The following is a 14,003-nucleotide window of genomic DNA, read 5'->3' on the forward strand; positions in this document are numbered from 1 at the left end:
GTGCTCAGTCATGAGCACTTTCTCCTCTTCTGCACAGTCTCTGCTGGAATAAGTGCAACTCTCTTAATCAGATTTTCTCACATCATGCAATTCACTTGCAGGGGAAGGCAAACTATAAGGGGATTTTGACTTGAGTTATTAAGTCCATAGTAAACAACCCAATCATGCTCCATAGTCTCACAATCACCTTGTCACAGTTCATGCCAAAACTATTGTGTTGGCATAAAGATTTTGTAATCTGTTGTTACTGTAGTCTGGGAAAAGAGTTAAAAAACAAACTGTAGCTGTCACAAATAATCAGCTGATCCCATCTGACTTATCTCCTAGCACTTGAACACAGCCAAACAACAAGAAATAAGCAAGCTGAGAAGTTGAATAGAAAAGATCTTTTCTTTAGTACTGAAGAAAGTTATATTGACTTAGGTTTTTAATTTCAACCATGACTCATTTTAGGAAAAAAAAATCTGAAAACCAAGTGCACAAATAACAAAAAAGATTTCCAAAATTTTAATAGCATAACTGAGCTAGTTCATTCTTTGAAGAAACAATGTAGGGCATAAATCAGAGCTCATGTGTAGGTTTGTGACATATTCCGCCCTCCAGAAAAAGATGCAACAATGCCACACAGCTGCAGAAATAACTCCATTCCTCCTATCATCTTTTGGCTTTATAGGCAAATCCACTCAGCTCCTCCCAAAATATTTCAAAGCAATTATGCTAAAAAACTTCCAATCTTTCTTCTTAGTTTAATGGTTTTCATAATGGTCTGTAAAATTTTTAAACACCACACTGCTGCAGCGAGTTCTTTCCCTTCAAATTGAATGAAATATGCCGGAATTGAGTTAGGTGCATGTTAACATAATCAAATTCTAATTCACTAGATAATTACCCAATTAGGTATGTTCATGGATGCTGAAGTTTGCACTGCATCCATCATTGAAGCCATGTATGCATAGGATGTACTATTCCAGCTCTCCTAGCACCACGGCATAAGAGAAAATTGCAAAGAAAATATGCCAAACATTGCATATAATGTATACACTTGATACAGACTTCAGATTGACTTCAATTCAGTGATTTTCACATGGCATAAGACAAACACCAAGCTCCTGCCAAGGTCACATAATACCAGAAAGAGGGTACACATGCGTATGTGGAGTCAAGCACATCTGAGAATATTCAAGAATTCCACAGACAATAACTAAGCACCTCAGCCCACTTCTAATTTTCCTTAATGACTTTCCAATAAAAATTTGCAGTTCTGATTGTCAAATGTTTTTCCTAAATTATTCAGAATAACATAACAAATCAGTAATTTTAATTTACTCATCAAAATTCTTTGATATGATAATAAAACCCAAATATTAGTTAAGACACAGAAAACTAAAAAGCCCCAATCATCCCCCCCCAAAATGAAAACTACAAAAGCTTTTTATTCAATCTAAAATAGTCTTTGATCTACCAGTCTAAACAATCGGTGGTCTGTGTAGACCATGCATTTCAGCCATGCAGCATGCAACAAAGCAGCACTTAACACAATGCAAAAATGGCAAAGAAAACCAAGTGATGGCCATGCTAGTATTTGTCAAGGGTCTCCTTACCAAACAGTGAAATCCTATGCCTGACAAGAACTCCAAGTTTGCAGAACAGGCTGAAGACAAAAGAAAAATAAAAGAGAAGAGAAGGGAAAAGGAAAAAAATAAGGGGGGGGGAGGGGGAAGAAAGAAAAAATAACAGCTGATATATGAGCAGGAAAAGCAACATGATGTCACGCAGAAAGAATCAATTGTCTGAGCAGAATGTGGGACAGAATACTAAAGAAAGAATTTTCAAGTGCATATCCTTAACAAACATGGTTAAATAAGCACATATTATAATTAAAAAAAACAAACAAAAAATTAAAAGCAAAGCTAATTAATATAAAAGCGTTCTATACAATAACCCACAAGGAAATAACCATCAAAGCTTTAAAAAGTAAAACGTGGTCATTGTGCTACACAGGATACCACTAACAATTTGAAAACACAAGGCAACGGAATCAAATTAAGTGAGGTGTGTGATGGCAAATATTTAACTAGTTCAATTAGGATTTTGTAAACTTGAACACAGTAAGAATTTTTCTTCAAATAAGTTGTTGGGTTTTTTTTAATATCACCTCTTACATGGTTTTAAACAATATGATCAATGATTTTGTTTTGCATGTTTGAACTACTTCCTGTGCAGATAAACAGCACTCCATTGAGAAAAAATAAGAGTAAAATTTTCTGTTAATTCATAGAAGCAGGAGCAAACTACCCTATCCAAATTGACCTGGGCTCCAGATTGAAGTTGGAATTATATCAATCTTCAAGATCTGGTTTGGCATGAGAATTTTCACCAGGAACATCCATTTTTGTGGTATTATTTTATGCTGCAAACCCTTTCATCTGCTATAAATGACATGAACAATATCATGTCATTTTATTAAGCTACGTAATTAATAGGCATACTAGCTATTTATTAGCCTCTGATTTAAAAGCAAAAGATACAATAAGCATGTCTGCACAGCCTATGGATGAGATCTGAACATGTTGTTCCATTGACAGACAAGAGCACGGTGTCAAATGGAAACATTTATGTCCAGAATCACAACAGCCAGATTAATGTGGGATTGAATCCAGCTAATTAGCCAATGCATAGTGATCCACTCTAGCAACAGCAACTGCTCTGTTTTAGAAATGAGCCTGCTTGGTGCATGTTCAGGGATCTCGGTTCACTTTTTATTCTATGAAGCAGACATAGACTATATATTGTTTTATGAGGATCTTGAATCACCAAATCCAACAGGAAAAGATGTAGAGAAGCATGTTAGCATCATATAGATTTTGTGTCCATTCTGGAAAAGACATAAATAGCTCACCACTCCACCTTATGTTCTGACAGACAAATGTTACTCAACTGACCATTCAGCAGATGTTATGCTTTCACAAAGTGAGACTGAAACTATCATCTACAGTGCCTTTAGTTGAGGCCAAATAAATAAATAAATAACTCCAAATTTCCAACGCCTAGATTGATATTTAGAACCAATTTCATACAACTACAGTGGTTAGATAACTTGTAACTTGGTCTACTGGATGAGAAATTCGAAAAACCCAATCATGAAGAGGTTGGTTACAAATACAACAGCATATAATGCCACCACATTTCAGGAAGAAGTCTGACCCATATTTGTCAGCAAAATAGATCTGGATTTACTGTATTTTCTGAATATGGAATGGTTGTTGCATATGCCAAGACTTTCACTGCATTATCAATATCCAAAATTATACTCTTCCACAGCTTAATGAATGCAAGTTTATTGTCACTGGAGAAGGAAAGCAGACAGGAATTGCTCTTAGCTTAAAACAAATTCTGTGTTGGAGGTGCTCTCAATGGAATTAGCTATTACGCATCCAAGATTTCCCTGCATCTGTTTTCTTCTCCTTGGCTGACACATCTGGATGGCACATAACCCAATCAAGTATGGCAGCAGCTCTGATCTTTTTGCAGGACTATAAGTTCTGGAATCTCACACAGCTACAGAGCATATGTGCATAAATCCTGAATCTCTATGCAGCAGGTATGCTGATATAGCTGACATTTTCCAGAAGTAGGGAGTTTATTGGCATGACTTAATATCTGTAAAAATACCATTATCCAGGACATTACAGACAGAAAATTAGCAGCTTATAAGACAGGAAAATTATTTATATGCATGCATTTTGATACAGTTTTTAAATCCCTTGAAGAACAGCATTGAGATAAGCTGCCAGTTCAGATTAGTCCATGAGATGATGCAAAGTCAATACAGCCATTACTTACTTGAGCTTAATATTGTGATAAAAACTTCACTCAGCATTCATACAATCTTGCAAGCCATGGTGGTCATGTCTGAATGACCACCAACTGGCTGTCAGCCTCAAAATGCAGCAATTCAATATTGCATGGGTCATGCCCAAGAGCAGCCAAGAAGGCAACCATCATACATGCCCATGTTACAGGTACTCAAGAGATCCTGTGTGAAGCTTGTAATCCACCTTACTAAAGGGGAAATGTGGGTTTCAATTCAACCAGAAGTGAAATTACATTAAAACATCTTAGAGAGATGGTCTGCAAAAAAGAGTAACTTCAGAGAAAGAATCAAGTATTTCTGTGATAGTACTACTCATTACTATTTATAAAACTATAGAGCAGAAAGAATGCAACTCCCTTATTTTTATGACATGGACATTATGGACATTAATAATGATACTTATTGAAACTCGGCTACAAATAAGTTTGGCTTATAAATCTAACATAAAATTTTGCAGAAACAATGATTTCAGTGTATACCTATTTCTAAGAGTTAGGAATATCAGAAAAATGATACATAACTGTATAGCTTGTGCCACAGAATGTGCAAGTGTTTTGCTGTTGAATATAAGGAAAAATTGAAGTTCCCTGCATGCTAAAATCATCACCTTTTAAACAGCATATAGTAACTCTGTATTCCTCTCCATTTTATACAATGAATTTTCCTAATGGAAAAAGAAAGTGAAAAATGCTTAATTTCTGTGTACATAAAAATATCTCTGTGCCTCCCACTTCTCACTTGCCCACATTCAACTGCTGCTCTTTAAAGACCAACACACATATGCATAGACATTAATATTATTTTAAGCTTTACCTTGTCACCATTTCTTTCTCTTTATTAGAGGCATGGCCTCCACTGCTGAGAGGCCTACTTGCTGAAGATAAGAAATACAGGCGATGATTTTTAAAATACTGATCAATCAAAGGAAGCACAACCTGAAATTATATCAGAAAGAGTGGTTATCTCAGGATGTTCTTTACTATGTTCTGTATTATACTTTGTAGGTCACAACTAAAGACAAGAGATTTGAAACAGGTTTTCTGTCTTAAAACTTCTGTCTATTTGGATTTTTTCTTTAGAACTTCTCTGAATTTATTTAATATTCAAGGCATTTAATATGTCATCAAGTAAGGCAGCAGAAGAAATTACATTATCACTGGGATTATCTGTGGGGGTTTTTAGGAGGAGTACAAGGCAGAAAGTATCATTAAATTTTATCTCACAATTTAAGATTTTTCCTATACCACATAACCAAATACAACTATTGCTTTTTGGTCCTTTTAATGTAGGTTTAAAAAAATTCACCTACAACTGTCAGCATGCTAACAGCACTAATTTCTAGATTTTTCAAAATAACATCACTTACTAAGGGCTTGTGCCACAGTTTTTCTGTTTACTTTCTGTGATGATTATTACTCAGTGCCCACTACAGGTGTCAGACAGCAGCTGATCCAAAACAAATGGCCGAAAAGAAAATATGGAATTGCTTCCTTTTTGGAGCATGGTTCACAAGAGAGTGGGATGCTAGCTTCTGAGTCAATCAGCTTGACAAATAATACCACATGGAAGTACTCTAAGGCATTGAAATAACAACTTACTGCAAAGGACACCAGAGTTAGAAAATGCTGCAAGCAGTCACTTCTTCTTACTCATTAATGAATTCACAAGGCATTTTGAATATGCAAATATCATACAGGATTTTATGTGTGAAAGGCAACAGCAGATTTTCTTGATTTACAAAGTGTAAAATCATGACAGAAAAAGGAGAATTGTGCTGAGAGGAATTTCATGGCCGTCAGGAGGAAGGGGAAGGGAAAAGTGCAAATTCCTGCACCTGGGGAGGAAGAAGTCCAGTTACCAGGACACACTGAGAGCTAATCAGCTGAAAAGCAGTTTTTCAAAGAAGGACCAGGGGATCCTCAGTGGACAGCAAACAGACCATGGGCCAAAAAAGCAATCTTATTGCAAAGGTAGCCAACAGCAGTGTGGATTGAACTAGACAGAGTGCTTGTCAGCAGGTCCAGGGAGGGGGTTCTTCCACTCTACTCAACTCTGGGGAGAGCACATCTGAAGTGCTGTATCTGGTTCTGGGCTCTCGGTTCTCTCAGACCATCAGGAAACACATTTTTACTGTCAGGGTGACTGAGCACTGGCACAGGTTGAGCAGAGAGACTGTGGAGTCTCTAACCTTGGACATATTCAAAAGATGTCTGACATGGCTCTCTGAAAGTGCTAAGCAAAGGGTCCTTCCAACCTCAGCCATTGTTTGACTCCGTGATGGAGACAACAACACAGTTTTAAAACCAGAGAAATAACTACCATGACACTGACAGATACACAGCCGTGTTAATTCCAATAACTATTGCTCACATTAACCCACCTGAAGATTGCAAAAGAGAAAAATCTTCAAAATTAGATTAAGCCAGAAAACAGAAAATGTACGGAGCTTCTGAATAATATCATATGAGTAGCTGCATATCATGGAGCAGGAAATAATGAGAATAAAAAATATAGTCGTGTAATCTTCCCACATCTATATTTCATCCCACGTTGTTTTCAAGCTATTTTTATTACTGCTGTTTTTAATTAATAAAAGAATGGATTTAACACAGAAAAACACCACTATAACAATAACAGTTACTAAAAAATATGTTCTCACTTCTGTTACTCACTATGTTGACAAAGAATAAGCAAAAATATACTGTACTTTGGCAAAAAACTTAATTTCTTGTTCATATGGAAATTGCTCTCCTTTGCCTCTGCTGCCACCATCTGCAGAGAGAAGAAAAATAAGTTCCTTGTCATGTATCCTAATTACAGTCTACTCTGCATTTTTCTCTAGGAAGTGTACACTATAAACAAATAATACTGGTCATCTTTAGATGTAGATTTAAGGCACCTCAAACAGTATAGGCACTAGTTAAAGTGGCATTTTATGACTTCCTCATTAGAGGAAAAGTAACAGCAAATAAAATGTATAAATAATAACTGCCCGAATCTTCATAAAAGGGTAGGCATCTCATAGTACAAAGAGATATGGATGTTTTTGTGAGATAAAAATCTGGTGTTGTGTTTATCTTTTCCTGTTACAGGTGACAATTTGGAAACATGAGCTCAGATTCTAATAAACACCTTTCTCCAGTTGTTCCCACGAGAAATGGAATTAATGAATTTTCATTTCTTATTTATGAACTTGGTACTAAAGAATACAATTAATGGTTAGATCTATTCAACTAAAATTTAAATTGCTTCTCTCCTCCCTTACCATAAAAAACAAAATCTCTTTCAAAATAAAATCTCTTACAGCTCCCAAACTATTTCTAGTTTATTTACTGTTTTCTTTCCATTAATCTATTGAGGGACTCAAACAGTATTTGTTCCACCAATGTTTCTAGTGTTTCAGTATTTAATCATTATCATTCTTGCAGTTAGCTCAAATTTATGTAATTAGGAATGATGAAGCCATGGTAATCAAGCATTAGCAGCAGAAGTAGCCTGGTGAGTTATCAAGACCAGACTTTTGCTACTGTAAGTAACCATGGCATATAATAACTCCTAAATTTGCCAAATTTCCACATTAAAACTAGATTAGTTTTTAGGTGAGTATTGATTTATTCAATTCCCTGATGTTCCTGTTACTGTCATTTACAGCATATATCACTATGAGGCACAGTTTATGTTATATGTCATTGCAACTCCCATGTTCACAATAGAAGCAGCATCTGGCCAGGTGTTTTTGGCTTTTACTGCTCATATAAGAAGCTGGCTTGGGTCACCAAACTTTTGTATTTTTTTATCTTCACCAAAAGCAGATAAATCCTTCATAGTGCTGTTCACAAAACATGTGCTGGCTATTTGCGAAAGAGCATTCCCATTGTGGGAGTTTGTTGAAGATGTTTCTCTACTCCCTTTTTGAGAGAAAATTTCACAATGGTACAAATGACTGGTTTCATTTGCTCTCTGAAAAAGGGATTACATGTGAATAGTATTACTGTGCACACAATAGGGATTACATGTGAATAGTATTACTGTGCACATGTGAGAGATTATAATTTTGTGCATAAATGCAAGGGGGCAGATAGTTTTCTTTTACAAAGAATGAAAGTCATAAATTTTTGCTGAAAATTTTTAATCTGATGAATGAATATGGGAAATTGCAATGAATAGCAGGTTCGTAACTCCAAAATTCATGATCTTCATCAACTACAGGAAATTAAAGGGAAAACTAATCCAGAAATATCAATCTTTAAAAATTTTTTCTGGTTGTTTTTATAACATCTGAAATATTAGCTAATAATTGTTTTAAAAAATGTGCAAGGGGTACTATACCAAACTCCAAAATGTACTGATGGGCTTCATCCACATATCTTATAAGCTGCTGAAGGAAACTATAGGCAAAGCGTTTCTCAATGGAAGGCGTGTCTAATTCCAGGTCCTTAAGTCCTCTGTAAAAGGAAACAAGCAAATTTTTACCCATACAGAAGGACTCCAAGCAGTCTTACCTCTCCATGTAGTCTGACACCATTTTTTCTGGTAATAATCATGTGCTCATTAATATAAGATTTTTTTTGTGTTTAATGTAAACAGCACTCTCACACTTAGATTTTGAGCAATTTGTTAAGACACAAGTAGATTTCCCAACCAGAAGTCTAGAAAAAAAATTACATTTGTCAATCAAAATAATCCACTATTATTATAATTTCTTTCCATTACTTGTAATATCTTACATTTCCCTACAAGGACTGATTCTTGGGTGAGGAAGTTTGGAAGCTGAAAAAATACTTTGATTTAAACAATCAAACTAGAAATAAATCTAAATATCCATCACTATGACTTTTCCCAAAAAGTCTGCCTGCAATCACTTTTCCAGCATGTTCCATCCATGTTAGTTACCAGTCTGACAAAAAAAAAATTATCTTTCTACAAGAATGAAACTCCAAAGCATGAATCCATGTCATGGGATGACATCCCTAGCAACAAGCTGGCATTGACACAAGCCTTGTTTATGCAGGATCAGGACTCGATGGCACATGAAACAGCTATTCTTAAACAGCAAGGGAATCAGTCACACCTCATCTCCCCAACTTATGCACCAAGTTAAATTGGTACTCAGCTAGGCTGCAAGTTGAAAAAGTATACCTACTGCATACATACAGAATAGAATTGCCTGTGTATTGTACATTTATGTTTTAAATTAAAGCATATGCCTAGAGATACAAATCTGGTAGACCAAATAGAAAGGAAACAACGCCAGAGAACAAAATTCTCAAGTTTACTAACTAAGGGACCATTAAGAGACTTCAGACACAACTTTGGAGAGGGCCACCTGAACTTTGGAACTCCTAAGAGAAAGGGACATGAGAATTTGGATTATTTGAGGCAGCTCAGTACACAAAGCAACGATAGACTGTACAGGGGGGAAGAATAAAAAGCAAGGTACAGAAGGGACGAAAACTGATTTCAAAACAGCTGGTCACATGTAAATTGTCAAATCAATTGACTGGCTGAGCCCTGTACCTTATCGCTAGAGTTTGTCCTAAATTCCTATTAAATGCTTTCATAGCTGTATCTCTATGTAATATCACTCACTATTCCACCAGCTGTCAGAAGTAGATGGCAGCTACTGGCAAGACCAGCATGAGCTGGATACTGGGCCAGCAACTGGAGTCAGGCTTGGGGTGTAGGTGCCCCCAGGTCTGTGACAAGTGGGGTGAAAGAAAGTCCCAAGAATTAGTAGTTAGAGATGCCACAGCTTTGGGGACAGCTCTGTGAGCCCTACAGACCTTGAGGCCAGAGTGGCAGCTTCAGCAAGGCACTGGCATAAGTGCATTTGGTCGCAGCCATTGGAGTCAGACAGTCAAGGGCATAGAGCAGGGTCTGCAACTCCAGAAACTGGAAGTCCCAGCTTCCTGCCACTGGGGTGGGACTGCTGTGGTCTAAAAAAATTCCAGCTAATGTGAAAGGGCAGTGTCAGTAAGATGAGAGAGGGCTTCTGCACCAGCAGTCGAAGTGGGCCAGAGTGCCACATGCTTGGTAGGGGGCAAATGTTTCTATCTTCCCTGAAGCCATTTTGCATGGGGGTGCAGAGACCTGAATGGTCACTGTCAAATAAGGACTGTAAAGAAATGGGAGCAAGGCATATATGGAAAGTACAGTAGTGAGCAGACCAAATTAAAACATGAATCAGGCCCTTGTTTGTTTAGACAAGGTAGTTATCAAAGGTGCAGCAAGTACATTGCGTTAAACAGCGTGGAAAAGGCTGCATTTAACCAGCACGGGAGGATGCAGATGTAGCAAGAACTAGTAACAAGACTATGGGTGGGTCCAAGTTAATAGTTGTTTTACCATCCCTCTTAGCCTTCCACTCCCAAAAAAACCCCAAAAGCCACTTTTCTCTTGTGTTTAACAGGAATAAAAAGGGTTATTACTCCTGAATGCAGTTGATCATATTGACAGGGAATAAGGAAAGAAACCTTTGCTGTCTGACATCCCTCTTTGTACATCCTACTGCACTGAGAGGAAGTAAAATCAATTATTCCAGCTAACCTGTAAGATTTTACCAAAATTATCAGATTAACTGTGGGACTCTAGAAACAGGCTGGAATTCATATTTGATAGAAAAGAAAGGAAGTAGGCAGATTTTAGGTAGATGTGCAAGGCTAATTCACAGTGATTACTTAAATTGATCTCAGTGACTGTTTCGTTCACTTACTAATGTTCAAGTTATGCAAGGCTCAGATGTGCTTTCAGCCTTTTCTAGAGATTCTGATTTCCTAAGTCATGCAGATAAGGCAGAAAAGATTCCAAATTAATTAAAAATGTATTCATGCTACATTTAGAAGGTATATACACCATTTTAAAATGAATTATGCATGTTATTCAGCAGACTATTCAACTATTATTACATTTACACTGTGGATTGCTTAAAAAATAATACTGTAAATGAACTCAATTGAAATAAAGTAGTTGTATGTTTTAGAAATAAAACTGTCTTATCTTACCAATTGTCTAGAAATTCCTTTAGAGAGAGACATGTGTTTGAAGATGTGTATGAACCTGTAACTAAGACTTAATAATTCCATCACTTGTAGAAAACTAGTAAGTTTACTAACAGTTGGAAGCATGGACACATGCCAGAAAGAAAAAGCTGCAATACTGACAGGGAAAGTAGAAGACATGCAAACATTCTGGAGAACTCTGTTCATGCCTTCCAAAACCCCTGCTACTAACTCTGTAATTCATTTCTTCCTTACAATGTTTTATATGAAGGAGCTCATCCTTATTCCCAGGTATTGAAACATAAAAAATAATCACAGAGTTTTGGTTTGGTAGAAGAAACCTCAAAAAACAAGCAATAACAGAAACAAAAAAACCTCACCGCAACCAACCAAACCACAAAACAAAACAGAAAAGACCACTGAGGACTATCAGAAACCTTCTGTGATATTAATACAGAACTGAGAATTACCTGGAGACAACATATCCATTAATCTGTAGAAATTTCAGAATATCCTGTGCTTTTTCTCTGTCCTTGGCTTTTTCTTTGGCTGTGAGTGTATCATAAGGGACAAGAAGGGGATGGTTGCCTCCTCCTACTATGGAGCATCAAGAGAATTAAAATTAAAGAGTTATCTGTTGACATGGTAAGTCACAGTATGTAAAAGTACTATCACAATAATACACAGCATGTTACATTCTAGTCTGAAATAACAACATACTTGTCTGTTTCTTTACACAAACTTTAAAAAATATCCAGATAGAAACTGAGATATGATTACATCTTTCTAACATATTTGCTGCAAGTACAAGCTAAATATGCTGAACCTATTGCAAAAAACCCTTAAAGAAGAAAAAAATGCTTAATGGTTACAAACATCTATTACAACTGCAACTTCATTTAATGAAACTGAAAATATTTCAATAAATAATACATCATTTCCTAAGAAAACCTATATAAAAACAAATATATAAGCATATATGAAGTTCTGCTTTTAAACATTCTAATAGCAGGGTTCATCAAGTTAAGCAAGATACACAAATATCTAAAAATATATTAAAGTGATACAGTTGTACTATGTAGTAATAAATTAAAGACAGAAAATTAGAATACATCATTCAAACATGGTTCTCACTACTATGTAGCAAAATCCAAAGAATGCTGCAAAACCGCAGGTAAAAAGAATAAACTTCATTGTATTGCTTACTAAAATCTGATGTATTGATATCTACTGCATGTAGATATTTAATTTGGAAGGAAAATAAAGTTTCTATTCTTAATATAAATATCTGCATAAAAAGCAACATTCTCAGGAGTTCAACTTCTAAAATCACTATCACATAACATAACACAATAAATTCCTATTGTAACTTCTCTGAAACCCCAGGAAACTGTAGAAGTAATGATAAGATTTATCTCTGAAAAAAAGCCACCAAAGAAAGTATCTAAAAATAATAATAATTTTTTAAAAGGAAGGAATTCCCTATAGAAAGTACTGGAGACATACCACTAGATGTTTTTTTTTTTAAATGTACATATTCTGAAGTTTTCAGTTAGTTCTGCCTGAATCTATTTAAGTACATGCAAAATGAAAACCGAGTGGGCAAGTCTGATGGCGGATTGGGTTTTTTTGTTTAGTCTGGATTTGTCTTAGGAAGTACAGTCTTTAACATTGGGATTGATTGGATTTTATTCTCTTATCACCAACATGATGTAATTGTACCACAGGACAGCTGAAGACAGCAAAATGCACATAAGTACACATTATTCTTTTTTTTTTTTACATATGGGTAAAAAAATAAAAATACTAGCATATGAATATACTGGAGGAAAACCCTCAGAATTTTTGAAGGCCAAGTTTTGCTCAGCTGACAAATTCATCTACTTTTCACATACAAAATCTGTCTATCAGAAGCCTTCAATCACTACAGCCACCTCCAGCCTTCCCACAGTGCACAACACAACAAACACTATACAGTATTCTCATTGAAGTGCTTCTCATAGGCAAAATTCTGCTTTCAAAGCTGTGAAATGCAGTTGAAATATTGAAATATCTCATCTTTCTGTAGCCTATTACTTCCCAAACTTGGCCAATCCTGAGGCTACTTATCCTGAGGAAGGTTTTACAAAAAATTAATAATATAAAAATTATATAAAGGGGAAATATAATTAAAGGCATGGAAATATAAAGTGATTATCAAAGGCACTTCCAGATAGAATTGGGCTTTTTTATAAAACCTTAACTGATATACCTTTTCTGGAATTTTATGGATTTAAGCCAACTTTGGTGCATACAGTATACAACTAGACACCTTCAAATAAGGTAAAACCCTAGCTTCAATAATTTGCAACTGAGAACTTGTTTTCTCCATTTGCTAATATACCGTTACCTGAAAAAAAAAATCAGCTTTACTACAAATAAATAAATGCTTTTAACACAGAGGAAAAACAGTAAATTACACAACATATTAAAAAAAATCATTTAGGTAAGCAGAGATCATGAAGCACATGCAATTTTTATATGGAATCAAGCATCTGCTCTAGGTTTTCCCCTTATCAATTCAACACATGATAAGTGCAGTACTTAGTAAACACTCTTCAGATCTACCTGCAATAAAAGAAGCAATACCAATGAAATCATAACCCATTGGGGAATAGTCTGAAAGATTAATGCTAGCAGGAAAATGGATTAATGTGCTTAAATTTATTTACAACCTTTGAGTTTCCTCCCCTTGATATATCTGGATTGGTAGACTACTTAAACAAGAAGAGTTACAATGGGTACTATAAAAACTTTAGGCACTAAAAATCACAGTCAAGAATAGATACTTCACTGTTTCTTCTTTGTCAATTTAAATTTGCTGTTCCTTTTTCCTTTTTTTAATTTTTTCTGAAATGCATGACCTAAGGTAGTCAGAGAAAACTTAAAATATTGTAAATACATAGAGTTAACATTACCTTTTGCTTCAAGCTCCAGTTTCTTTTTCTTTGCCCATATGTTATGGTAGTTTTCAGCCATCATCTCAGCCATAGCCTTAGGAAAATGGAGAGCTTAGTGATGTGGGTTGCTGCAATGAATAACTCTCAAGAAGGACAAGTTTCTGGCTGATATTAAATAACAAGTTCTGTTCT

General features: G+C 35.6%; 1 protein-coding gene across 6 annotated transcripts in view; it reads right to left on the reverse strand.

Annotated features, from left to right (window-relative positions):
• The window catches only part of RYR2 (ryanodine receptor 2), a 384,358-nt gene that overhangs the window by 83,451 nt on the left and 286,904 nt on the right, over positions 1–14,003 (reverse strand). For 3 of the 6 annotated variants that reach the window (XM_077175563.1, XM_077175562.1, XM_077175558.1), the window contains 6 exons: positions 13,830–13,905; positions 11,343–11,466; positions 8,204–8,319; positions 6,582–6,646; positions 4,688–4,809; positions 1,602–1,651 (listed from right to left, as the gene is read on the reverse strand). In XM_077175563.1, the coding sequence (XP_077031678.1) occupies positions 1,602–1,651; positions 4,688–4,809; positions 6,582–6,646; positions 8,204–8,319; positions 11,343–11,466; positions 13,830–13,905 (553 nt within the window). Of the gene's footprint in view, positions 1–1,601; positions 1,652–4,687; positions 4,810–6,581; positions 6,647–8,203; positions 8,320–11,342; positions 11,470–13,829; positions 13,906–14,003 lie in introns of all 6 variants that reach the window. The other 3 variants (XM_077175560.1, XM_077175561.1, XM_077175557.1) reach the window with 1 other exon arrangement.

Source organism: Agelaius phoeniceus, chromosome 3 (genome assembly GCF_051311805.1).
Source record: "Agelaius phoeniceus isolate bAgePho1 chromosome 3, bAgePho1.hap1, whole genome shotgun sequence".
Taxonomy (NCBI): Eukaryota; Metazoa; Chordata; class Aves; order Passeriformes; family Icteridae; genus Agelaius; species Agelaius phoeniceus.